Source organism: Carettochelys insculpta, chromosome 2 (assembly GCF_033958435.1).
Source record: "Carettochelys insculpta isolate YL-2023 chromosome 2, ASM3395843v1, whole genome shotgun sequence".
Lineage (NCBI taxonomy): Eukaryota > Metazoa > Chordata > Testudines > Carettochelyidae > Carettochelys > Carettochelys insculpta.
In genome coordinates this window covers 243,773,223-243,800,589 of record NC_134138.1, presented here as the reverse complement: position 1 = coordinate 243,800,589, position 27,367 = coordinate 243,773,223, and the positions used below count along the sequence as shown (strand labels likewise).

Sequence of the window (27,367 nt, the reverse complement as noted above, 5' to 3'; positions counted from 1 at the left end):
CACTGTGGCTTGACAATCAAGCAATAGAAGCAGTGAGAGATAAAAAGTCATCATGTAAAAAATGAAAGTTAAATCTTAGGTTACGTCTATACTACAGTGATCTTCCCAAAGAAGTCATTCCAGAAAATCTCTTCCTAAAAAAAAACTTCTTTTCAAAGTGTCTGCCCCCACACACAAAAGCAGATCAAAAGAGTGATCCGCTCTTTCGAAAGAGAGCATCCACACAGCCTCTGCTTTTTCAAAAGAATGGGCCAGTAAACGAAAAATCAGGTGTCATAAGGAATGCTCTTTGCATCTATACACGTCTTCTTTCAAAAGAAGCTTTGAAAGAAGGCGCTCTTCCTAAAACAGGATTAGGAGAGTGCTTTCAAAAGGAGCACCGTATTTGAAAGAATGCTTTGTGTGTGTAGACACTCGGCTGGATATTCCAAAAGAGCCCCATATTTCGAAAAATATTTTGAAAGAACTTGCTCGTGTAGATGCGGCCTTAGTGAGGAAAATAGAAAGGAGCATAAACTCAGTTAAATAAAGTGTAAAAATATAACAAGGAGTGCCAAAAAGAAGTTTGAAGAACAGCTAGCCAAAAACTTAAACATATAAACAGCAAAATGTTTTTAAGTACATCAGAAGCAGGAAACCTGCTAAGCAACCAGTGGGGCCACTGGATAACCAAGATGCTAAAGGAGCACTCAAGGATGATAAATTGTGGAGAAATACAGTGAATTCTTTGCACAGGTCTTCACGGCTAAGATGTTAGGGAGATTCCCAAACCCAAGCCATTCTTTTTTTAATGACAAATCTGAGGAACTGTCCCAGACTGAGATAACTGAGGAGGTTTTAGAACGAATTGATAAACTTAACAGTAACAAGTCACCGATACCAGATGAATTCACGCAAGCATTCTGGAAGAACTCAAGTGTGAAATTGCAAAACTATTAACTGTGGTTTGCAACCTGTCCTTTAAAACATCTTCTGTACTGAATGACTGGAAGATAGCTAATGTGATGCCAATATTTTAAAACGGCTCTAGAGGTGATTCTGTTAATTACATGCCAGTTAGTCTAATGTCAGTACTGGGCAAAAGAGTTGCAACTACAGTAAAGAATAGCATTTGTCAGGCACATATTTTTTTTGGGAAATGTCAACATGGTTTTTATAAAGGGAAATCACACCTTGGTAATATACTAGAATTCTTTGAAAAGGTCAACAAGCATGTGGACTAAGGGGATCCTGTAGATATAATGTTCTCAGATTTCCAAGGTCCCTCACCAAAGGCTCTTAAGTAAGTAGTCATGGGATAAGTCCTCACACAGATTGATAACTGTTTAAAAGACAGGAGACAAAAAGTAGATATAAATGGTCAGTTTTCAGAATGGAGACGGGTAACTAGTGGTGTCCCCAAGAGGCGCATACTGAAACCAATCCTCTTCAACGTATTTATAAATGATCTGGAGAAAGGAGTAAACAGTGAGGTGGCCAAATGTGCTGATGATACTAAACTGCTCAAGATAGTTAAAACCAAAGCAGATTGGGAAAACCTTCAAAAGAATCTCAAAAACCTAGGTGACTGGGCAACAAAATATGGCAAATTTTAATGTTGATAAATGCACACTGGAAAAAATAATCCCAGCTATACATAAAACGATGGGGAATAATGTAGCTTTTACCACTCAAGAGAGAGACACCTTGGAGTCATTGCAGATAGTTCTCTGAAAACATCCACTTAGTGGGTAGCAGCAATTAAAAAACACCAAACAAAACAGGAAGTCAGGAATCATTTTAAAAGGCACAGAGAATAAGATGAGAATATCTAACTACCTCTGTGTAAATCGCTGGTAGACCCATATATTGAATACTGCACACAGATATGGTTGTCTCACCTCAAAAAAGACACACTGACATTGGAAAAGGTTCAGAGAAAGCCAACAAAAATGATTTGGGATTTGGAACATGCACCATATGAAGAAAGACTAAAAAGGCTTGGACTTTTTAAACTTAGGAAAGAGGAGACCAAAGGGAAAACATTACACACATCTACAAAAGCATGACAGGTATGAAGAAAGCGAATAAAGAAAAGTAATCTACTTGTTCCCATAACGTAAGGACTTCATTTGGTGACCCCTCATTAATAAATAGTAGATTTCAAGCAAAGGGAAGTATTTCTTCACACTGCACACAGTCAACCTGTGGAATTCCTTGCCAGAGGATGCTGTGAAGACCAAGACTTTAACAAGGTTCAAAAAAGAGCTAGATAAATTCATGGAGGATAGGTCCATCAATATTTATTAGCCAGTACGAGTAGGAAAGGTGCACTTAACCTCTCTAACACAGGCTGGAAACAAGTGACAGAGGAGGGATCGCTTGATGATTAACTGGCACTGGCCATTGTTGAAAGACAGGATACTGGGATAGATGGACCTGTGGTCTGACCCAGGTGTAGCCATACTTATGAAAAGAGTAAAATAGCAAACATAAAACTGCATTCTACAATGGATGTGGCCACTTCACGAATAATGCCAATCCAACAGTTTCAGACAGGGAGTGCCAAACTTCCCGTTCATCTATTTTCTCCTTTAGCAATAAATCTGTTTTGACTCTGGTTCAAGATTATCATAATATGTAAAGCACGGTTCTATAAACAATTACATGCATTCATCTTCAACAAAAATATGTATATGTATACATCTTTCTTTATATTACTATACCATGACTCACACAAATCTGTACAATTCCAATCTATTATTTTTCTATTTACACCTAACTGAATAAACACAACCTACTTAGGAGTCTATAGGAAAGCAAAATCTCTACAGACTCTTCCCAAATTATCTGCTTCAGTTTGAGTTCTACCAATTTGGCAAGCACACAGTTTGAAGTTGGCAGTCTGTTAAAAAGGGCTGGCAATCAAGAACTTTATTCCCTGGTTATAAATTTACATTTTTCAAAACTTTGCTATGGTTCTTTTTAAGGGCTTTTTGCAACACCTACATATCAGAAAAAAGCAGCTTTTCCCATTTTCCAAAGAGTATGCACTTCAAACTGGCACAGTCTGGATTAAAAGCTTCTATGTAGCTCAGTATAAAAAAATAAGACAATACATTTGTGTAAAATTAAAATTAATTACATTTTAAAATAGAAAAATAAATGGAGAAAATTTTAGAGGCTACTTGCAATAAGATTTAGCTGGTATACTGTCATGTGTTATAAAAACAGATTTTAAATGAAAGGGTCACTCAACCTGATTATGCTAAACTGATGGAGAAACCTTTAAATAATTCATCCTAAATTGTTTTCACCACTTTATGGCTATGCCTAGACCACAGGCTTTTCAGAAGAGATCTGACAGTTGAGAGCATTCTGCCAACGTCCCTGCACACTTGTTCCATGAGCAAGAAAGGATGTCTCAGAGGGTTTTCTTCCCTGACTTTTGCCCCATGTGGACGGCCCAAATGTTGGAAAGCCTCTCCCAACAGAACTGTTGGCAAAAAGCATGCACATTGCAGTGTACAATGTGCATATCTTTTGCTAACAGTTCCCCTCAGTCTAGACACAGCCTAAAAAAGTAATATGACACATTTTGTTACTGCTCCCCACAGTAAAAACTCTTTTTGGGCAAGCAAACATACTAGGGACATACTCCTCTTCCATCCATTTTCTCTGGCACATTCCTCCCTACTGCTGGTTCAGTTTTAGTTTCTTCCAGAGTCAGGATAAGAGGTATACCATTAACAAACTTCAAAGTGACAGATAAACAAAGACCAAAAAATATTAAAAATATTTTTCAACTCTCTCAGTTGCAGTAACTTTATAGGCTATTCAGAATGACAGTAAATACAATTTTCAAATGAAAGTAAGATTTTTGTTTAGACAATTTGCCTTTAAAAACAAAATTTTGCACTTTGCTTATTCACATACAAAAAGTTATAAATTATATTTATGAAAAGCATATTTCATGCAAAGGACATATCACAAAGAAAGACACTCTACAGCAATATTCATCTAGTTTATATATCATAGTAAGTAATTCAGAGCAGCCAGTTTATAAAAACTATGAAAGAATCATCTTAATACCATGGATGCTGGCAGACATCTAACTATGGTGGTGCTTCCACCACTGACAAGACCTCTATTCTAAGCTGTACTCTCAAAAAATGTTGCAATATTTAATAATAGCAAACTAAATCAAATAAAGCATCACTAAAAAGTGTAATAAAGTGTATTCCACAGTCTGAGAGTTAGCTAAAGCAGGAAGTCTCAACCCTAATAAAAGGAAGTTAACATAAAATCCCCAAAGACCACAGCTGAAATCTACCCAGACCAGGATGAGAAACAAGAAGGTTGAGGAAATATCTTTCATTAGATCAACTCGGTTAGTGAAAGACAAACGCATTTGAGCTTACACAGAGCTCCTTCAGGTCTGGGAAAGATACTTAAGAGTCTCATAGCTAAATATAAAGATGAACAGATTCGTTAGCATAAGTAGTTAACTTACTGCAATAGGCCACAAACTAAAAACGAGAAGAGAAAAAAGATCACCACAAGTTTTTACATGTCATTCACACTTGAGAATTGGACGAAGGACTTTCAGTTAGCTAACCACAGGGAGGCTAACAGACTTGCTGGGCCCCCATGGGGCAGGGAAGCGGGGAAGGGCCTCACTGGCTCCGCATTCCCAGAAGGAGTGGGGCCTCAGGAAGAAGGGGAACATGCCATACCAGGCCCTGACCCTAACCTTCAGAACCACCCAGATAGCACCACATGGTGGCTTGGGGATCCAGCCGCTTCTACCCTTTAGAATCACCAGATCCTGTGACAACTGCTTCCTCCTCCCGCATCAGCAGGCTTGACTACAGACCAACCAAATATAAACTGGGGTATTAGCAAGAGGAAAAATATCATTTAATTATAAGTACAGTTTGAGCTAGCAATTTGCAAAGATTTTAGAGCTAAATGCAAGGAGATGACAAACAAAAACTGCTGAAAATAATGTAACTGCAGCTATGTCACTGGTCCAGAGCTTGAATAGTAACAGAGAGATAGCCATGTTAGTCTATATACTACCAAAATGGTGAGCTTTTGTGGTATACACACACTTCTTCAGACCATAGCCATACCAGAACAGACTCAATATTTAAGGCACAGAGAACCAAAAATATTTATCAAGGCTGACAAATCAGAAAAACTGTAATCAAGGTGGGCAAATCAGAAAAGCAGGGGGCAGTAGGAGGGGGCGAAGACAAGAGTCAGATAAAACAAAGTATGTAAGAGTCCATATAGTGACCCAGGTAATTGGCATTCTGGTTCAAACCACATGTTAACGCTCTTCTGATTTGCCCATCTTGATTTCAATTTTTCTGATTTATCAACCTTGATAACTATTCTTGGTTCTCTATGCCTTAAATATCGAGTCTGTTCTGGTATGGCTATGGTCTGAAGAAGTGGGTCTGTCCCATGAAAGCTCACCACCTAATAAATTATTTTGTTAGTCTTTAAAGTGCTACTGGACTGCTTTTTTGTTTTGATGGTCCAGAGCTTGTGGAGAGACAGGGCTGAATAGGCCCAACAGCATATCTGCACCACAGTGTTAAAAATCCACACCCCTGAGCAACATAGTTAAGATGACCTAAGTCAGACATGTATCTAGGTCAATGGAAGAATTTTTCCATCAATCTTGCAACCACCAATTATAAAAATGAATTACTACCTACACTAATAAGAATCCCTCCCACCAGCATAGTCAATGTCCACACCAAAGCACTACATCTGTAAGATCATAAAGTCTAGCCCTAAGTGTCCCTGAGCTTTCTGAAACCGCTAGTGAATGAAGTAAAAATATCAGGTAGTACATATTAGGAGCAGGTGAAAAAAGCAAAGAAAAGCCAAAAAGTAGGATCAGAAAATATGAAAGCACAAAAGAAAAAAATAGGGCAATATATGAAAAGAGAAGCACCATGTAAAAGTGGGAAAAGACAAAGCAAGTGAGTGTCAGACATGATGTAAGATTGTAATTACTGGAGAATCCCATACTTCTTATTTCAAGCCCTAAAAATTGTCTGTGACCTTCAGAACAGGCATAACAGAGTAAAATCCAAAAATAAATATAAAAAATTAGGACTAAGTTAATTGCGGTTAAATCAAAACGATGTAACACCATTAACATTAGTTTAAATACACATTCTATTGTTAACAAGAGAACAATGTATTTAAATACTGTGGATGTTTTCTACATTTTCAAATAGATTGATTTCATAAAAAGCATTCAATGCTCACTTTATGTTATTTTTATTACAGGTGGAACCTCTCTAATCTGGAACTTTCTTGTCCAGCAACATCCATAATCCGACATGATTTTAGTTAGCCAGACAACAACTTATAATGAATATGGCCAAATTTCCTGTGGTCCCATAAAGTCTGTCTACAGTGATCAGTCCTAGCTCTAAGCATTCTGTACTGCTATTTGCTTGTAATTTACCCCTAAATGTCTTCTAAGAGGCCAGTAAGCAGTGGAAATGTTGGTGATTCTGCTAATATTGACCTCCCATGGTCCAACAAATTCTCTCATTTGGCACTGGTCAGATTGCAAGGGTGCCAGACAAGAAAGGCTCAACCTGTACAGCTATATGGCTTGTAATGTAAATAAATAAAAGAAACCATATCTTTCAATTCACCTCATACAAGTAATATAGTACAGTGGATCTCAATCACTCATCTAAATATTTGGCTACTTTTACAACAGGCTAGATAATATACACTAGGGAAGTCAGCATAAACTACTATTTCATATAGAAAAAATAAGAATCTAAGCTGGGGTCAGCAACCTTTCCAAGGCAGAGTGCCAAAATCTGACCTTTTGACCTCTATGTACATTTCGAGTGCCAGTGATACTTTTTAAACTCACTAACAATCCTGCTTACAATTGCTTCATTAATATATAAATTAAGATACAAAACTTTACTGTTTAAGTGGTAGTTAATAACATTGTCTGATCTTTTGTTAATCCACAGGTGATAAGGCTTCATCATACTGGGGTACTACAGCATTAGGGCACGTCCTCAGGGTGCCAGATTGAGGAAGCCCTCTGGGGAGTGCTCTCGAGGGGTTGCACCGAATAATACGAAATAAGATACTGTGGTCAAACAGTACCTAGGAAAAGGGAAACTGATGTGCCTAAAAAGGCCTAGAGAGCTCAGTCTGCCCTGATTTGGAATCAGTCTAGGAGAAGGAAACTCTGATCTCAAACTTGAGCTCTCTCTCTCCAGTGCACATCGCAGTTCTTGTGCCTGTGCACGATGGTTGGCATGAGAAGAGACAGTGAAGTTGGACCTCACAAGCCAGCCTCACTTAAATCCATTTATATGTGAAGATATCTATCTTGACGATAAAGATTTAACTCTTGATGAAAGTCCTACAGTGATGGACAAGTCATGCCGGATGTGGAGGATACCACTGAAAGCATTTAGTCACAAATCTGCACGCAGGCACCCTGATGTAATGGTCATCTGTCTGCTGAACTGGAATGACAGCAGCTCCCATATCCTGCCGAGGTGTCAAAGCAGCCTTATTTAGGGACAGCACTGCTTCCTTCAAAAGAAGGGAGTGAGAGAAAACAATCCCTAAACACAGCTTGTTCCTGTTGCTCCCTGTCGGTAAACTACGACCAACCAGATACCCATTTTTTGCGGTCACAAGAGAAAAATCAATGACTAAACAGAAACTATGCTTTGCATCCTGGAATGTATGCACGCTTTTTGATCATGATGATCACCATGAATTCAGGACAACAATCATTGATAAAGCACTTGCAAGTTATAAAATTGATTTTACAGCGTCAAGCAAAACACATATTTCTGGTACCAGCCATGTCACAGAGGTTGGAGCATGCTATTCATATTACTGTGTGGGTTACTCTGATGGTCATCCAAGGCAAGCAGGAGTTGGCTTCGCCATCAGGACACCACTAGTCCTCCAGCTTGAATCCGAGCCACATGCCATCAGTCCTCATCTTATGATCACAAAGCTTAGGCTGAGGCAGGGACAATGCCTTATACTTGTTAGTGCATGTGCACCCACTTTGACTGCTTCAGATGATAAAAAGGAGGGTTTTTTTCATTCCAGCTTGAATTCAGCGATCTCTTCAGTACCTTTTAAATCCAAGTACACTAGGCAATTTTAATGCTAGAGTTGGTCAGGAGTACACTACAGGGCCAAAGGTGCTTGGACACCCTAGCACTGGAAGTGAGAACTCAAATGGCACTCTTCTTCAAAACTTGTACACAGCATGAGCTTGCTATTACAAGCACATTCTTCCAACAGGCAAACAAATACAAAGGAACTTGGATGCACCATCAGTCTAAGCATTGGCATATGATTGACTACTTCATCACAAAACAAAGAGATCTTTCTGATGTCAAGCTGACTCAGGAAATGTGCACCCGGCTCCCAGACTGACTACTACACGGTACAGTGTTTGTCTCCTTGAACCTTTATCCACCAAAATGTTATCATTCTGCTGTATGCTAAAAAAGCTGGATATAGGTAAACTTGAAATACATGAGACGCAAGCACTGTTTCAATGCAGTCTTGATGCTTCCTTAGTTATCAGCACTGAAGGTCCAGAATGGTCAACCACTACTGAGGATAATTAGCTCAAAGAAACCAACTACAGAACTGCTGTCAAGATCTTCAGTTTCCAAAAACACAGGCAACAAGGACTGGTTTGATAACAAGGACAGCAATGCCCAAACTCTTCTTGATAAGATGCGTGTGACACACCTTGCTTGGATCAATGATAAACAGAATGCATCCAGAAAATGAGCATATATCTGAGCCAAGCAGCAGGCACAAGTCAAATTACAGGAAATGAAAGAGGACTGGTGGAAATATCAAGCACTTAAACTCCAAGATGCAGCTGAAAGACACGATCTTAAAACATTTCATGACAGGCTGAAGGCAGTCTGTGGGTCACGCATTGCTGGCTGTACACCAGTGTGCTCTGCTGATAGCCTCACTTTGATCATAGATAGCGCTAAAATCTTTGAGCCCTGGGTTGAACGTTTTCACAAAGAATTGAACCACATCTCAACTTTTGACATCAGCATTCTGGAAGAGATTCCTCAGTAGGCTAATGATTTACAGCTGGTCATACCACCAACTCTTGATGGAGGTACAAAAAGATGTTAATCAGATGAAAGCTGGACAGGCACCTGGCAGTGATGCAATTCCATCAAAAATTTAAAAAGATGCTGGTGGCCAGTTGATGTACCATCTCCACCCACTTATTTTGTGCCACCTGGGAGAAAGAGCTAGTCCCTCAGGACCTCAGAGATGCTTTGGTTGTACACATATACAAGGGTGATGGTGATCATGCAATGTTGTGATGACCACTGGGGCATCTCTCTGCTCTCTACAGCTGGTAAGATCCTGGCCTGCATGCTCGACAGCCGGTTTTCACTACATGTTCAACAATGGCATAATTCCTGAAAGACCGTGTGGATTTCATGCTGGCCGAGGTACTTGCTCTCTACATGATACATCTATATGATACTTGCTCTCTACATTTCTCTTGTATGTGTCTGGCTGCAACATCAGGACCTCTATGTGATCTTCATCGACTTGACCAAGGTGTTGGACACAGTCAACAGAAAGGGGTTTTGGAAAATAATTGGGCACATTGTCTATCTTGAAAAATTTATCAACATTATTCCAACATGATGGCATACTTGATCACATCCTAAACAATGGAGAGGCATCAGCATCTTTTGAAATCTCCAATGGTACAAAGCAAGGATGTATCTTTGCTCCTCTCCTGTTCAATATCTACTTTTCAAGGAAGCTGTTAGCTGCTTTTAACTACTGCCCATTGGGCATACCTATTCAGTTCCAAACAGATGGCAGTATTTTCAATCTCTGGAGACTTCAGGCTCGCACTGAAGTGGTTATTACAACTATCCATGACTTTGTTTGTTGATGACTGTGCACTGTTGGCTCATTCAGTGAAGGATGCACAGGAGCTTTTGGATTGCTTTGTTACTTCTGCTCACTGCTTGGACCACAGTGAGCCTCAAAAAGATAGAAGTTACGTCTCAGCCCATTTGGAAAGAGCCCAACACTTCAGTGATCATTGTTGCTGGTATAAGGACGTTGACAAGTTCTGCTACCTCAGAAGTGTACTGTCCTCTAGTATAAATGTAGATCATGATGTATCTGCTCCATTAGCTAAAGCCAGCGCTGACTTTGGAAAATTGACCAAACGCCTATTGAATGGCCATGGCGTCAAACTCCATACCAAGGTAGCAGTTTATCAGGCAGTTGTCCTGAATATCCTGCTATATGGCTCACGGGCATAGACAACAGAATACTGCCATCTTTTGAAGCTCAGTCAGTTCCAAATGCACTGTCTGAGGAAGATCATCCATGTGAATTGGCAGGACAAAACTCCTAACATGGAGGTTCTTAAGCTCTGTGATGTCATGGGCATGGAAGCAATACTTATGAACAGACAGTTTCACTGGATTGATTGCATTATGAGGATGGATGATACACAGATACGAAAGATGGTCTTCTATGGCCAGCTTGCTCATGGAAAGCACCCTATCAGTGGTCAGCGTAAGTGCTATACAAACACCTTAAAGGCCAATGTGCAGTCATGCAGCATATCTCCCCATGACCTGGAAATTCTAGTTTAGGACAGGTTGTCCTGGCAGCAAACTACTGTACAGGCTCTTAATTGCCCTGAGAGTCAGCATATCCAGGCACTACAGCAGAAGCGTAGGATCCAAAAAGAACATACATAAAAAGCTGTCAACTGCAAATGCTGTAACATCTGTAATCAGCTCTGCCAATCAAGGACTAATTTAGTCAATCACCAATGACACCACAGAAGATGAGATCTGGCAATCAACAGCTCATACCAAGTGGCTTTGAGCAAGCTCCTGGCTGGAAGGGGGAAGAGAGGGGAGTTGAGCTTCCGCTTGCTGTTTCAATGAAAAATCGGCTCACATGCCACTCTTGGTACACGTGCCAGAGGTTGCTGACTCCTGATTTAAGCCATACTTCAGTAATAGTGTGTTGTGAAACTTCTGTACTTTTACGTGTGACTTTGTAAGCAAGCAATTTTTAAGTAAGCTGAAAATTGGGATATACAAGACAAATCAGGATCCTGAAAGAGAAGCATTAAGTCTGGAAAGAAGGAAAAATCACTGCTGTAGTGCCACCTCTATCATGAAAGTGCATCTTATAACTGAAGGGAGACTTTTATTTTGGATACATAACTGCACTTAAAAACAAAACTGTAGAGGCTACAATTCCACTCAGTCCTACTTGTCCAGCCAATCACTAAGACAAACAAGTTTTACATTCATGGAAGATAATGCTGCCAGCTTATTTACAACATCAGCTGAAAGTGAGAACTGGCATTCACCTGGAATTATTTTAGCTAGCACTGAAGGATACTCATGTATCAGATATGCTAAACATTTGCATCTCTCCTCCCACCCCAGCATGCTTCAGCTACCACACCAGAGGACTTGCTTCCATTCTATTATGGTTTAATACCTGCAGTGAAATTAAAGCTGTAAATAAATAAATAAATAAATAAATAAACTATGCAATTATATTTTAGTCACATTTTAATTGTGTGGCATCCCTATAAAAATAGAAAAGGGATATGTGCAATAATATGAATTAGAAATTAACAAAAACGCTCTTCCATTGGACATAGAGGAAAACTAGAAAATATACAGATATGCGAAGTTTGTAAAAAGATATATGTTGAAAATTAGAGAAATTCACAAATGAACAAACTGAGTACAAAATTAACTGTTGTGAGACTAGAAAAGGAAAATCAGCTCAATCCTATTAACAATTACTTACATTAATAGTCTTTACATACAAATGATTCCACAGAAATTAATGTTACTGCTTACGTCAGGAATGGACAGCTGGATGTAGCCATAATAGATTAATATAACATTTATATTCTTAAACATTCAAAAGAAATATGCTTGTTTATCAACATTTATAGCAACATCTAAAAAAGTGTTAATAGCAATAAGTTACTAAAAAGATTGAACCTGAAGTTTAACGAAATAGATATTACACGAGTGATCTATTTTGAAAACAGTAATTTCAAAATCTTTTTTTTTTTTCATAAAAACAATAGAATATTTTGCAATAAAGGAGATACCCAAGTCGGTACTTCTAAATTACATGGTGTGAATTATTTCATTAAGACACTGAAATATACTGCAAATGAAGAATATTTTAATAATGATACTCATGCTTTATTAACTCTTGGCATTTAGTATAAAATTACATACCAGAAATGTTTAGAAATTAATGCTTTGTTCTCTATATGAAAAATAAGGATATTTTAAAAAGCTTAATGCAATACATTAAAGTTAAATTATCCTTTTTTAAAAAATGCAAAGTACCAATTATATGCTTGACTTTAAAATTATATTTGAAAACTTAAAATTAGATATCACAGTTGTTTTTCAAAAAATAATGACGTTACATACAGAGACATAAGCCATAAACACACACACTTATACCTTATTATAACGATCATGAGGAACAGACTGCAACACGATAGGTTCCATTGTAGAAACATTTGCAAACTGCACCTCGGGAATGTACAGGGCACAAACCACATGAGCCCAACCTACAAAAAGTTATAATTGCATTTATTTTAATGCCTTTTAAAAACTCAAAGGATATTTAAATTACAGCAAAGAGAACCTTTCATATCATGTTTTGCCATGGACCGTTTTAATTATTTATAATATTGCAGATTAAGTTACTTTTAAAAAAAGATTCCTTACCATAGCATGCAAAGATAGGACTGGTTTCAATACATTTTCAAGAGTCTACTGTCTCAAAGCACAGAATTTAGACATAACAGTCATGGAATGATAAAGGTAATGATCTGTTCAAACAAATCCGAACATACTGGTGGGAAAAAGAGATGATTCCTTAGAATTCTTTAAATCAACAAGATCAACATTTAAAATTAACTGCATGAATTCCTTAATTTTGAAATGATTATGCAAAGAAATATTTCAGGAATAGCTGGTACTTTTTTTTTTTATATTGGGTTTTTTTCTTTCCTTAAGCTCTCTGGATGGAATTTACTTTGACTACTGGATTCATGGGGTTCTGTTAATAAATAACCATACTACTCTAAAAGGCTTTCTTCCCATAACTCACAGTCAGAATTAATTACCCTTTGATAATCTCCTCTCTTGTTATCTCCAATAAGTAAATCCCACATTTTCTTTTCACCTTCACATTGATAGTCTCAATACAAAACATCAGCATGGGTTCATTAAGTATTTTGTCACTTACCACCTTTTGGCAGATCTTGAATATTTCTAGGTAAGAAAAAACCTATTTGTTTCACTTTCCTAGCAGTTTGCACAGATTCTTGACTTAGATAAGAGCCCACCTAATTTTAGGCTCTCTTTTGCTCCCAAAGGAGTCAACAATTTTTATCAAATTGAGAAACACAGTTTATTATGCTTGCTACTATTTCATCACAGACAACTCAATTTGAACCTCTCTCTACTATTCAAACATGCACCATATTCTAACTTGAACTGTTTTACACTTACACACACACACTAGTAGACAGGTAATCTCAAAGACCCGCTTATTAATATAAAGAGTTTCATGTATTACAGAAGTAAAAATATTCAGTGCAGAGGTACTGCACCTCAAAAATGCAGTCTAATCATTTGGTGCATCTAATTGTTTAGCCTGTATCTTATACTCCTGCACAACAGAAATTATCTGGACGGTGCACAGTGTAGAGTATAATGAACTATTGCTTTTTCCCCAGACATTAAAAAAATGACCTCTGTATTGATAATGCAATAATAGAAAAAAAATTATTGCTCCAACACAGATTGAGAGACTTCCAAAATATTTAAGCACTTATAACGTTCAGTCTTAAGTTTCCCAACTTCATAATACCAAAACTGCAGCATCTTGACTTCCAAACGTACATTGTTCTAACAAGTTAGCACTAACTTATAAAGAGTCAGTATGACTAACTCTCTAGACAAGTATTAAAATGACTCTCACTTATCTTAGAATGTATGTTTTGCTTTCCAATAAATTTCTTTTTATGGCTAGAAAAACACTCTTCAGAAGGCTGCTTCTTAGTTCTCATGTGATCTCAGACTGATATTTTATTTAAAAAAAAAAACCTAAACTGATTTTTTTCTCAATCTATGCTGGCATAATACATTAATCAGCATAAAAATAAAATTCAATCAGGTAGTGGTTAGAGTCAGCAACATTCATTGATGGAAGCTTTGGCATACTGAATTATTAGTTTGTTCTACAATTTGTTCTATTTTACTGTTTTCTCTATTTTTTTTTTATTTTTATTTGTTGGTAGAACTCTTTATATATGCTCCTCTCCTTTCTTCTAGAGTCATTCTGTGAGCACTGCAAATGACAACATTAGATGACCCACAGTGCCTACCTTTTTCCTCTTCACTTCATTCTTAAAGCTGAAAACATAACAGATAATGGGAATGTGACTCCAGGAAATAAAAGCATACAAAATCTTTGCTAAGGCTTAGACTTCCTGCCACTACAGTAAAGGTACTACAAACACACTTACGGACACAGAACTGAAAGTGTGTTCCACATGAACTATCATACTAATGATTTTTCTATCTGGAAAATGTTCAATACAGTAAATATGTCACTAATTTAAAAAATACACTAACACGAAAATGGCAATAGAGATAATCTCAAAGGCCACTAAGCACCATTGCTGATCCCAGTTATTAGCAGGCAAGATACAATTTTTTTTAAGGCTACAGACTGCAATTATCCAATTTCTATTTACAGTAACTCGGCTACAAAATACTTTTTGTCTTTTTTATAAAAAGTCTGACTAAAACTGAAGTGCCTTAACTCTTCCACTGCAAACCCATGGCGGGAGTTTCAAAGTTTTCTAATTACAGCCAGGCTGAGTTTTCAGTGAATGCCAATCTGTACTCAATCTTCACTACAAACAACAAACAGTGAAGCCCAGGACCAATAACTGACGGTGGTTAAAATCTACTCATCCGGGGTCATACAATATCAACATACAACACTAACAATTTTTAAAAAATTGCTCTTTAGAGACCTCTGGGTGACCCCTTCCCTAGAGCAAGAATAAGACGCATCTTCTTTGAAACGCTCAAGATGGAGCATCTGTGGCTACGTCTGCACTACATGACGCAGTCCAATTTAAGGCAGTTATCTCGATTTTACATCACTGTCTTCACTGTAAATACTACGAGCTCAATTTTAGGGAGCACTAAGTTCAATATCATAACATCAACGAAGCAAGTTGGTGTAGCATCAAGTTAGAATTTTAAAAGTTCGAATGAAGGACAATGTGGAGGCGCCATGTCTTTGAACAGAATTCCTTAGCTTCCAGAGGTGTGAAACTTCGAAGTGCCAGCTTGCGTATAGCCACAGGAGTAAAGGGAATTTGAACTATCAGCTGACCCGTGGCTACACACAAGCTGGCACTTCTAAGTTTCACACTTTGAAGTTGCCACGGGGGAGATTTAGCCTAATGAAGTGCTGCATATACATTGCAGCACTTCATTAGTAGTCTCCCAACACCCTAATTACCATGCCCCCTTTGAAGTTGGGGGCAAGTCTAGACACACCTCAACAGTGGTAGTGGGGATAAAATGTTTCTTGCCCATATATCCTCTGGGAACACTGTTGCGTAAATTTGTTCCCTAATAGCAAGTTACTACTGAGGTTAAGGAGAGAGTCATTGGCTCCTGTCATGTCTGTCCCACATAAATACAGAATTAAGGGAGATGGAAGCCCTAAACTGCTTCCTGCTTCAGAGATCCCTAGAAAGGTTTCCCATGCCATATTCATTTGTGGCCATGAGAGAGCTCTAGATTCCAGAAGGAGCTTTGAAAATTTACGTAACATGAGAGGAGGTTTATTCCTGTTTTTGAAAAGCAGCCTCTGGGAGCTCCTAGTAGACAGCCCCCAAAATAAATATACTTTTAATTTTTTTCTAAAATAATACAGGTTGCACCTCTGAAATCAGGTACTCTCTCATCCAGCAATCTCCCTCATCCAGCATGACTAGAGATGTTGCTAGATGAGAGAGCAGCGGCTGGTGCAGGAGCTCCCACAGGACTTGGAAGCAGAGCCCCTGCCTGCCCCATGGCAATATACAGGGAGCTGGGGCAGAGTCCCTGCTGATCTGCAGCAACAAGGAGGTTGGAGGCTTGAGCCCCAGCTGGTCCCATGGCAGTGCGGGAACTGGGGCTGGAGCTCCTGCTGCCCCAGAGCATCACAGAGCCGGGATAGGAGCACCCACCGGTCCCACAGCAGCACGAGGCCAGGGCAAGAGCTCCTGCCATCCTGCAGCAGCAGGGGGAACTGGGGCCAGTGCCCCCGCCATCCTCCAGCAGTGCGGGTTCGGGAGCCAGGAGCTCCTGCCTGGTCCGCAGCAGCAGAGGCCAGGAGGCTGCCATGGGGCTTGGAGATGGAGCCCTCTTCTGCTCCATGGTAGATAGAACGCATGGGCTGGCTGGAGCCCCATGGCAGCCTTGGCTGGAGAGAGAAGTTGCAGGTTGGAGCTGCAGCAGCCTCTGATCGCAAGGCTTTCTGCCTACAGAAGCCCTACACCTCCACTCATACAGCAAATTCTCTTGTCCAGGACCAGTCAGGTCCAAGCATGCTGGATAAGTGAGGTACAACCTGTACTTATCTTTGGCAATTACTAGCCTACATGTTCATTATTGTATAAAGTTCTGGTGAGAAAGAAGAGAATTGCCCTTTGTCTCCAGTGCTACCCTTTTTAGAAACACTATTAACAGCCATCACCACAGCTACCAGTCTGTCAATCACTACTTGAGACTGGGAGAAACACAGTAGACTCTTCAGGTTTTTCCTAAGCCACTGGGGTAAATGTCCAGTAAAATGCTCATATTCTCTTACTTTCTGTTGCTTATACTGGGATCTATATTTTAAAAAATAAAAAACCCTCAAATGTCTCCTCTTATTTCCAAAGAAAAGTCTAGGAAGTTTTAAAACATTATTTTTAGATTGCTTGAAAAGAAGTCTTCGTTACAAGACAACCAGTACTACTAACCGAAAGCATTTCAGAGAGCATAAATCAGGCACCAAAAATGATTATATTAGTTTAAAAATGAGATTTAAATATTATGTTTATTTGCCTTATGGTTTTTAGTGTCTTTAAATATTTTCAATCTTTCCCTTATAACCTCAAGGGACAGAAATTTATTTTTTTATTAAACTTAAGACAAGATTCTCCCAATCATCCAACTTCAGAAGCAGCAATTTTAAGAAAAAAATACCAAATGTCATCAGACTCAAAAAATCTGGAGTTGGCAAGACTAAGGAACATGAAAGAAAAAAAAATCCATATGTTTTCCTCAGAACAGGAACCTGAAAAGTAAAAAGTTTCCCACAAGAAGTAAACTGTATTTTCAAACATACTTTACTTTTTCAAAATTGGCATTTCTGAGCTTCCTGTTGGTACCTTCCATCTACTTAACAAATGACAATTTGCAATATTTGCAGAAGGGAGTGTAGCAGTCTGATGTTACCAGATTTTTACAATAAATATGAAAACATTTCTGTAACCACTGTATTGAGTTTGCACCAAATCTTGTGTCACGTGGGCCAAGTGAGGTGTTATATGAAAGCTGGTGATTCAATGAATCTGTTTATGCTATTTGTATATATGTGCCATTTTTGTATGTGAAGTTATGGGAAGTGGCTCTGTACCTGTATGAGAAATGTTTTCATGCTGTGATTCACAATGCAATGCCTGGTCACCTCCCAATGAGGTGACATGGTCTGAACAAAAAAGAACAGACACTCAGACTTCCAATCCACATCTTATAAAATTGGCTGAGAGATGTGCTGTCTAACCATGTGGCCAATGGCAGACTGCCCCAACAGATAACCTGATCAGGTGATCTTCCATTGAGTACATCCCTAGGAGCAGACAGCTTCCCTCCAAGGGGCAGGACTGTAAAGATGACCTGGGCAGTGGCCATCTTTATCTTTTAGTCCTTATGAACAAAGTCGGTAAGGACTGGGGATCCATCCCACAGAGGATATATTTTCCAGAGACTTTCAAGATAGCAGCTTATACCATTGACTATAGCCTGCATCATGAAATTTGATTGATGTATGTAATTTAGCCACTTTAACAATCACTCACTCTCTCACCCTATTCTTTCTTCCTTTATTAATCAATCTTTATATTTTAGATTCTAAAGGAAAGGAACAGCATGCAGTTTTGGGTAAGATCTAATTATATATAGGCCTGTGACTGTGGCTGGAATAATGTGTGGATTTAGTGAAACAGGTTTTCATAACCTCTCACCTGCAGAGGAGGGATATTGGTTTGGGCATTGTTACTGCTGGAGAATCTGCAGGACTTGCTTGTATAACTTTTGGCTGGCCAGAGGGGCTAGCAGAAGTACTTTTGGAGTCAGCTTGTTTTTCTTACTGAGAAGTAAATTCCAATACGGGCTGCAAGTGGTCCACTATTAAGCAATTTGCCCACGGTTGCTTCTCTCAGCTGTGCCCATTACAAGCAGATCACATGGAGCATTTCAAAACAAACAATATGATGACTCATGAGGAGTATGACATAACCTTTCTGCCTAAAGATCAAGTAGCAAGTTAAAAAGATTTGGTGCAAAGCTCAAACAAAGAAAACCCCCTCCCAAAGTTTCCTTCTGGTAGGCATCTCTACTGGGCTCTCAACTTTTACTTGAGGTCCAGTAGTCAGAATTCTCCTACATTTAAGGCCGCCATCATTAGGAATATCTAGAGTAATCTAGCATAACACAGGTCAGAGAACTTCGCCCAGGTAGCACACACATTTTAGAGGCAATCAATCTTGATTTCAAGACAAAGCGATAGTAAGGGGGCAAATTATATGTAAAAGCTCTTCCAAGGATTCTTTCATTATTTCAAAAAAGTGCTTTATTTCTACTCTAGTTTCATCTGGCTTAAGCTTGGCATGGTTTTGTTGGTTTGATTAAAAAGTCTTCTAGTACCAGACATCTCTGCATGTAGTTACCTATGTACAATCAATAAATCACCTTTTAAATTTCTCTTGGACAAATTAGGTAGGTGAAGCATTAGCTGTCTAGAAAATCTGCATTTACGGTCTAACTCATATACCTACTTTCTGAATACTCTGCAGTTTGTCAACATTCTTTTAGATTTGGACACCAGAACTGGACTAAATAGTTCTGTAACGTATCAGAGAGGTAGAGCTGTAGCTTCGAGAACAACAAGAACTCTGTGGCACCTTACAGACTAACATATTTTGGAGCATAAGCTTTCACAGGCAAAGACCTGCTTCGTCAGATGCATGAGTGCGGGGGTGGTTTCAGAGGGGTATTTAAAGAATGGGGTCCTAGAAAAAGTGAGGGCCAGAGCTGACAAGGTCTATTCAGCAAGGTAGAAATAGCCCATTATCAATAGTGGGTATCAAAAGAGGAAAAAACAAGTCAGATCAGACAGGCGGATATGAGCCATTATCAGAGTTTATGGGGAGATCTTAACACCATGGGCAGAGAAGCTGCCCTTGTAAGCTGCGAGCCACTCCCAGTCTCTGTTTAATCCTTGGTTAATGGAGTCAAATTTGTAAATAAATTGCAGCTCAGAGATTTCTCTCTCCATTTGATATCAGAAATTTCTTTGTTTCACGACTGCCACCCTTAAACCTGCTACTGAGTGTCCAGGGAGATTGAAGTGTCCCCCCAAGGGCTTCTGTACATTACCATTCCTGACGTCTGATTTATGTCCATTTATTCTTTTCCATAGAGACTGTCCAGTCTGGCCAATGTAAATTGCAGTGGGGCATTGCTGGCACATGGTGGCGTATATTATATTAGTAGATGTGCGGGTAAAGGAGCCCCTGATGGTATAGTTAATGTTAGGTCCTGCGATGATGTCACTGGTGTAGGTATGTGAGCAGAGTTGGCAGCGAGGACCGTTTCAGGGGCTGGTTCCAGGCCTGGAGCCACTAGTTTGTGATTTGTAGTGGCTGGTGAGGATTTGTTTAAGGTTGGCAGGCTGTCTGTATGCAAGGACAGGCTTGCCTCCCGAAGTCTGTGACAGTGAAAGATTATTGTTCAGGATGGGTTGCAGATCGCTGATGATACGTTGGAGAGGGTTTAGGTGGGGGCTGTATGTGATGGTCAGTGGCGCTTTCTTGTTTTCCTTGCGAAACCTGTCTTGTAGCAGGTGGCTTCTGGGTCCCCATCTGGCTCTGTCAATCTGTTTCCTCACTTCCTTAGGTGGTGGGTATTGCAGTTTGAGGAAAGCTTGGTAAAGGTCTTGTAGATGTCTGTGTCCATCAGATGAATCAGAGCAAATACGGCTGTACCTTACTGCCTGGCTGTAAACAATGGATCGTGTTGTATGCCCTGGATCGAAGCTGGAGGCATGTAGATAAGCACAGCAGTCCGTGGGTTTTCAGTATAGGGTGGTATTTATGTGATCGTCTCTTATCTGCACAGTAGTGTCCAGGAAGTGAATCTCTTGTATGGACTGGTCCTGGCTAAGGTTGGTGGTGGGGTGGAAACTGTTGAAATCACAGTGGAACTCTTCAAGAGCCTCCTTCCCATGGGTCCAGATGATGAAGATGTCATCAATGTAGCACAGGTAGAGGAGGGGCACGAGGGGACAAGAACTGAGGAAGTGTTGTTCCAGGTCAGCTATAAAACTGTTGGCATACTGTGGGGCCATGTGCGTGCCCATAACAGTGCCACTGATTTGAAGGTATAATTTCTCCTCGAATCTGAAATAGTTGTGGGTGAGGACAAAGTCACAAAGCTCCACCACCATTTGTGCCTCGGTCTCATCAGGAATAATGTTCCTGACAGCCTGGAGTCCATCTTCATGTGGGATATTGGTGTAAAGGACCTCTACATCCATGGTGGCCAGGATGGTGTTTTCAGGAAGGTCACGAAAGGATTGTCGTTTCCTGAGGAAGTTGGTGGTAAATGGACATAAATCAGACATCAGGAACAGTAATGTACAGAAGCCCTTGGGGGAACACTTCAATCTCCCTGGACACACAATAGCAGATTTAAGGGTGGTAGTCCGGAAACAAAGAAATTTCAGAAATCAAATGGAAAGGGAAATCTCTGAGCTGCAATTTATTTACAAATTTGACTCCATTAACCAGGGATTAAACAGAGACTGGGAGTGGATCACATCTTACAAAGGCAGCTTCTCTGCCCTGGGTGTTTAGATCTCCCCATTAGACTGACAATGGCTCATATCCCCCTGTCTCATCTGACCTGTTTTTGACTCTTTTGATACCCACTATTGATACTGGGCCATGTCTACCTTGCTGAATAGACCTTGTCAGCTTTGGCCCTCCTTTTTCTGGGATTCTATTCTTTAAAAACCCCTCTGAAACTACCCCCACACTCGTGCATCTGATGAAGCGGGTCTTTGCCCATGAAAGCTTATACTTCAAAATATCTGTTAGTCTATAAGGTGCCACAAGAGTCATTATTATTGTTCTCGAACCTACAGACTAACATGGCTACCGCTCTGATACTTGTCACCATGCAAGGCACTACATTTAGCCGAAATGAGTGGAAATCCATCAACCTCATGAAAAAACTTGCACAGATACAGACAGACATCATCTTCCTCTCCAAATGCAAACAGAAGGACATCATACCAAAAGGACTGAAGGTGAAAAACCCACTGAAATCAACATACTACACAGATTACAGTAAGAGTGTGTGTGGCACAATCTTCAAGAAATTGAGGAACCATCTGATCAGCATCCTGTACAGCAAACAGGAAACCATCAAAAGAGAGCCTGGAGACCCTCATAAATGAGCAATCTTCCACGCAAACCTCCACATGGCTGGACATTACTAGAACAAGACAGGAGATTTACAATGCACATTTCCCTTCTCTACAGAAGAGAAAGGACTGTAAACTATCTAAACTCCTACTTTCCACATGGAGCTACAACAGTGACACCCTTAACTCACCCAGCAATATTGTCAATCTATCCACCTACGCACTCAGCCCAGCAGAAGAATCTGCCCTTTCTTGAGGACTCTCTTTCTGCCCCACCACCCCAACAAACTTGATACAGTTCTGTGGTGACCTAGAAGCCTTCTTTCGCTGTCTATGACTCAAGGAATACTTCCAACATGACACGGAACAGCACACTGACCCACAGGTACCCTCCCACCTACGGTACAAGAAAAAGAATTCCTCATGGACTCCCTCGATGGTCGAAATGACAAACTGGACCTATACACAGAATGCTTCCGCCGGCGTGCACAGGCAGAAATTGTGGAAAAGGGGCATCGCTTAGCCCATAACCTCAGCCATGCAGAATGCAATGCCATCAACAACCTCAGAAACAACTCTAACGTTGTCATCCAAGAGGCCGAAAAGGGAGGCGCTGTTGTTATCATGAATAGGACAGACTACCAAAAGGAGGCTACCAAGCAACTCTCCAATACCACATTCTACAAGCCTCTGTGTGAGGATCCCACTGAGGACTACCCAAAGAAACTACAGCATCTGCTCAAGACCCTCCCTATACAACCACAGGAACAGATTTACACCTATACAACCACAGGAACAGATTTACACAGACACACCCCTTGAACCCAAACCAGATTTATTCTACCTGCTACCCAAGGTCCATAAACCTGGGAATCCCGGACACTCCATCATCTCAGGCATTGGCACCCTCACCACAGGATTGGATGGATATGTGGACACTCTACTTAGACCCTATGCTACCAGCACCCCCAGCTTTCTTCGAGATACCACCAACTTCCTCAGGAAACTGCAATCCATTGGTGACCTTCCTGGCCACCATGGATGTAGAGGTCCTTTACACCAATATCCCACATGAAGATGGACTCCAGGCTGTCAGGAACATTGTTCCTGATGAGACCGAGGCACAAATGGTGGTGGAGCTTTGTGACTTTGTCCTCACCCACAACTATTTCAGATTCGAGGAGAAATTATACCTTCAAATCAGTGGCACTGTTATGGGCACGCACATGGCCCCACAGTATGCCAACAGTTTTATAGCTGACCTGGAACAACACTTCCTCAGTTCTTGTCCCCTCGTGCCCCTCCTCTACCTGTGCTACATTGATGACATCTTCATCATCTGGACCCATGGGAAGGAGGCTCTTGAAGAGTTCCACTGTGATTTCAACAGTTTCCACCCCACCACCAACCTTAGCCAGGACCAGTCCATACAAGAGATTCACTTCCTGGACACTACTGTGCAGATAAGAGACGATCACATAAATACCACCCTATACTGAAAACCCACGGACTGCTGTGCTTATCTACATGCCTCCAGCTTCGATCCAGGGCATACAACACGATCCATTGTTTACAGCCAGGCAGTAAGGTACAGCCGTATTTGCTCTGATTCATCTGATGGACACAGACATCTACAAGACCTTTACCAAGCTTTCCTCAAACTGCAATACCCACCACCTAAGGAAGTGAGGAAACAGATTGACAGAGCCAGATGGGGACCCAGAAGCCACCTGCTACAAGACAGGTTTCGCAAGGAAAACAAGAAAGCGCCACTGACCATCACATACAGCCCCCACCTAAACCCTCTCCAACGTATCATCAGCGATCTGCAACCCATCCTGAACAATAATCTTTCACTGTCACAGACTTCGGGAGGCAAGCCTGTCCTTGCATACAGACAGCCTGCCAACCTTAAACAAATCCTCACCAGCCACTACAAATCACAAACTAGTGGCTCCAGGCCTGGAACCAGCCCCTGAAACGGTCCTCGCTGCCAACTCTGCTCACATATCTACACCAGTGACATCATCGCAGGACCTAACATTAACTATACCATCAGGGGCTCCTTTACCCGCACATCTACTAATATAATATACGCCACCATGTGCCAGCAATGCCCCACTGCAATTTACATTAGCCAAACTGGACAGTCTCTATGGAAAAGAATAAATGGACATAAATCAGACGTCAGGAATGGTAATGTACAGAAGCCCTTGGGGGGACACTTCAATCTCCCTGGACACTCAGTAGCAGGTTTAAGGGTGGCAGTCGTGAAACAAAGAAATTTCTGATATCAAATGGAGAGAGAAATCTCTGAGCTGCAATTTATTTACAAATTTGACTCCATTAACCAAGGATTAAACAGAGACTGGGAGTGGCTCGCAGCTTACAAGGGCAGCTTCTCTGCCCATGGTGTTAAGATCTCCCCATAAACTCTGATAATGGCTCATATCTGCCTGTCTGATCTGACTTGTTTTTTCCTCTTTTGATACCCACTATTGATAATGGGCTATTTCTACTTTGCTGAATAGACCTTGTCAGCTCTGGCCCTCACTTTTTCTAGGACCCCATTCTTTAAATACCCCTCTGAAACCACCCCCTCACTCATGCATCTGATGAAGCAGGTCTTTGCCCCTGAAAGCTTATGCTCTAAAATATGTTAGTCTATAAGGTGCCACAAGACTTCTTTCAATTCTGTAATGGTCTCCCCAATGCCGTATACAACAGCAATACCACCTCACTTTCTACTTTCTGATCTTATATATCCAAAGATTGTATAAGAGCTCTTAGCCCCACACATACTGACTCAAACTCTTTTGGTTATCTACCACAGTAGTTTTCAAAAAGTCACGGAAAGTAAGGCACTGGGTTGCCTTGCTCAGCACCCAGGAACCTTGGTGGATGGCTAAAGCCGATTCACACTTTGAAAACCACTGATAGCTCCCACCCATTCTGACACTGCCCTGCACCCCAGAAGCGGCCAGTCGCAGATATGGCTCCTAGGCAGAGGGGCCACAGGGCTCAGGACAACGCCCATGCCCTGAGCACTGTCTGTACTCTCACTGGCCAGTTCCCAGGCAATGGTGATTGGCGGGGGGGGGAACAGTGACTGCAGGCAAGAGCTGAGTATAGAAGCTGGATCTGCTGTTGGCCACTTCTGGGGCACAGTGAGATCCATGCTGCCAGGACAGACAGAAAGCCTGCCTTTGTCCCTCCACTGTTCCACTGACTGGAAGCCACTGGAGGTAATCTAGCATCCCAACCCATGCAAAATTCCCCCACCCCAGCCCTGACCTCCCACTACCCAAACCACAAACCCCCATTCACAGCCCCACCCCAGAGCCTAACCCCCTCCTAACCCCAACTTCCTGCCACAGCCCAGAGCCCCGTCCCAATCCTTCAAATCATTCATCCCCAACTTCACTGGATTATGGGCATCAACAATTTCCTTCTACTAGGTCACCAGGAAAAATCTGAAAACCACTGATCTACCATGTTTCTCAACACCTTTTCAGTCATTACTTTCCAACATATATTCTCAACTCAGAGATATAGATATTGCATAGGCTGTACTGAAAAACATATTCCAAATTAGCCCATTTTAACAAGAGATCCAAGCTGTTTTGTAGAACTGGTCTATGTCAATCATTTATCATTTCACCAATTTTTAGTGCCATCTTCAAACTTTATCACCACGGTTCAGTGTTCCCTCTAATTTGTTCCATCCATGAACAGAATAAAATGTATTATGTGCACAAAGGCATGTGCATATGTGCACCTCCAATAGAAACACATGCTGCTAGCTGTGCACACTCAGTTTACAGGGAACACTGCCAATGATCTCAATTTTAAAACTGTCATCTTTTGATTATTTATGTGAATACATCCCAACTATACTTGCCAGGATTTTGTCTGGATTCAATATCAAGCTAACCAGCCTATATTTAGTCAGGTTATCCTATTTATTGCTTTTAAATATTGGCACATTTGTTTTGTTTTGTTTTTTTCAGTCCTCTTGCACTTCCTCACTGTTCCAGTACTGATTAAATAATATCAATAACTCAGAGCACCTTGGTTAATTTATTTAAAATTCCTGGGTGCAAGATATTTGCTCCTGACAGACCACACACATTTCTTGGTATCGGCTGAACATCTCTCATCTGGAACTCTCTCATCCAACAACATTCATAATCTGGCATGATTTTACTTAGCCAGACAACCTCTTATCGTGGGTGTGGCCAACTTTTTCTTGGTCCCTTAAAGTTTGTTTACAGCCACCAGTCCTTGCTCTCAATGTTGTGTGCTGTTATTTAGCTCTAATTTACCCCAAAATGTCTTCTAAGAGCCCACTAAGCAGCAGAAGCATTGGTAATGTGCTAGACAATATCGACTCCTTGTGGTCTGGCAAATTCTCTGATCTAGCTTTGGTTGGGTCCTGAGAGTGCTGGACAAGAGAGGTTCAACTTGTACTTGTTTAACATCAGGCCTAGTTACTCCAGGATTACAAATTGCATTATCACTGTCATACATGACTACCTGATTCAGCCTAATTACAGAACAGAAACGTTTTTGAACACTTTGACTTTACTGACAATATTACCTTCCTGCTGGTACTAATGGACCTACATGAGTGCTAGAATTTCTTTTGTTTCAGACAGATTTTTAAAATCTGTTTAGGCCCAATGCTGTTCCCACTGATTTCAATGGCAAATTGTTATAGACTTCAAAAGAGTAAAAGACAATGGGGCAAAATCGGTACCAATGGCCACAGATTTTCATTGATAACTTTTAGCTTCCTTTATGAATTACCTGCTTTTTAATAACTACTAATTTACAGCCACTGCTACCAACTTTCCCCTTTTTCCATTAGATTACATACATATATAAAATTTATTGCTGCTTTAATTTCCCTTCTTAAACAGGATTCTCTGATCTTTAAGAATCAATATACCCAAGAGTCTTGTGTAAGAGCCAAACTTCCAATCTAAAAGATTATGTAATGTCCACATTTTTCAGTGCTGGTCACCCCCACAAGGCACTCAAATACCAACTCTAATTAAAATTTTATTTTCATATTCACTTTCTTTTTGACTCATAGCAGGGAATGTTTCTTACCATTATTTAGCTTTTAGACTGAGGTGAAAATAAAATTTCTAAAGCAACTAATTTTCCCTCTCTCTTTCTAAAACCACCTATTAGAAAACTTCACCCAAAACTCAAAGTTACATTACCGTGTTTTACTATTGATGTTACTGTTAACTATTTTATTTATTTCTATTAGCTTTGAAGTTTGGGCTTCAAATAAGATTTCATTTCCTACAGAGGTTTTCAAAAAATAGTACATCCTTTGTGATGTTCAATTCTGTTTACTTACGAATGTGGGACTTTTTACTGAGGTTTAGACATACACATCTGAGAAAATAAATAGGCACTACTATTCTGTTAAGTATTGGAGGGGTAGCCGTGTTAGTCTGGATCTGTAACAGCAACAAAGGAGCCACAG

At 40.4% G+C, this 27,367-nt stretch overlaps 1 protein-coding gene across 4 annotated transcripts in view; it reads right to left on the bottom strand.

Moving 5' to 3' along the window:
- MLLT10 (MLLT10 histone lysine methyltransferase DOT1L cofactor) overlaps nt 1-27,367 on the bottom strand; it is a 284,997-nt gene that overhangs the window by 210,901 nt on the left and 46,729 nt on the right. For all 4 annotated transcript variants that reach the window (XM_074984859.1, XM_074984857.1, XM_074984860.1 and 1 more), the window contains exon 5: nt 12,552-12,661. In XM_074984859.1, the coding sequence (XP_074840960.1) occupies nt 12,552-12,661 (110 nt within the window). The remainder of the gene's footprint in view (nt 1-12,551; nt 12,662-27,367) is intronic.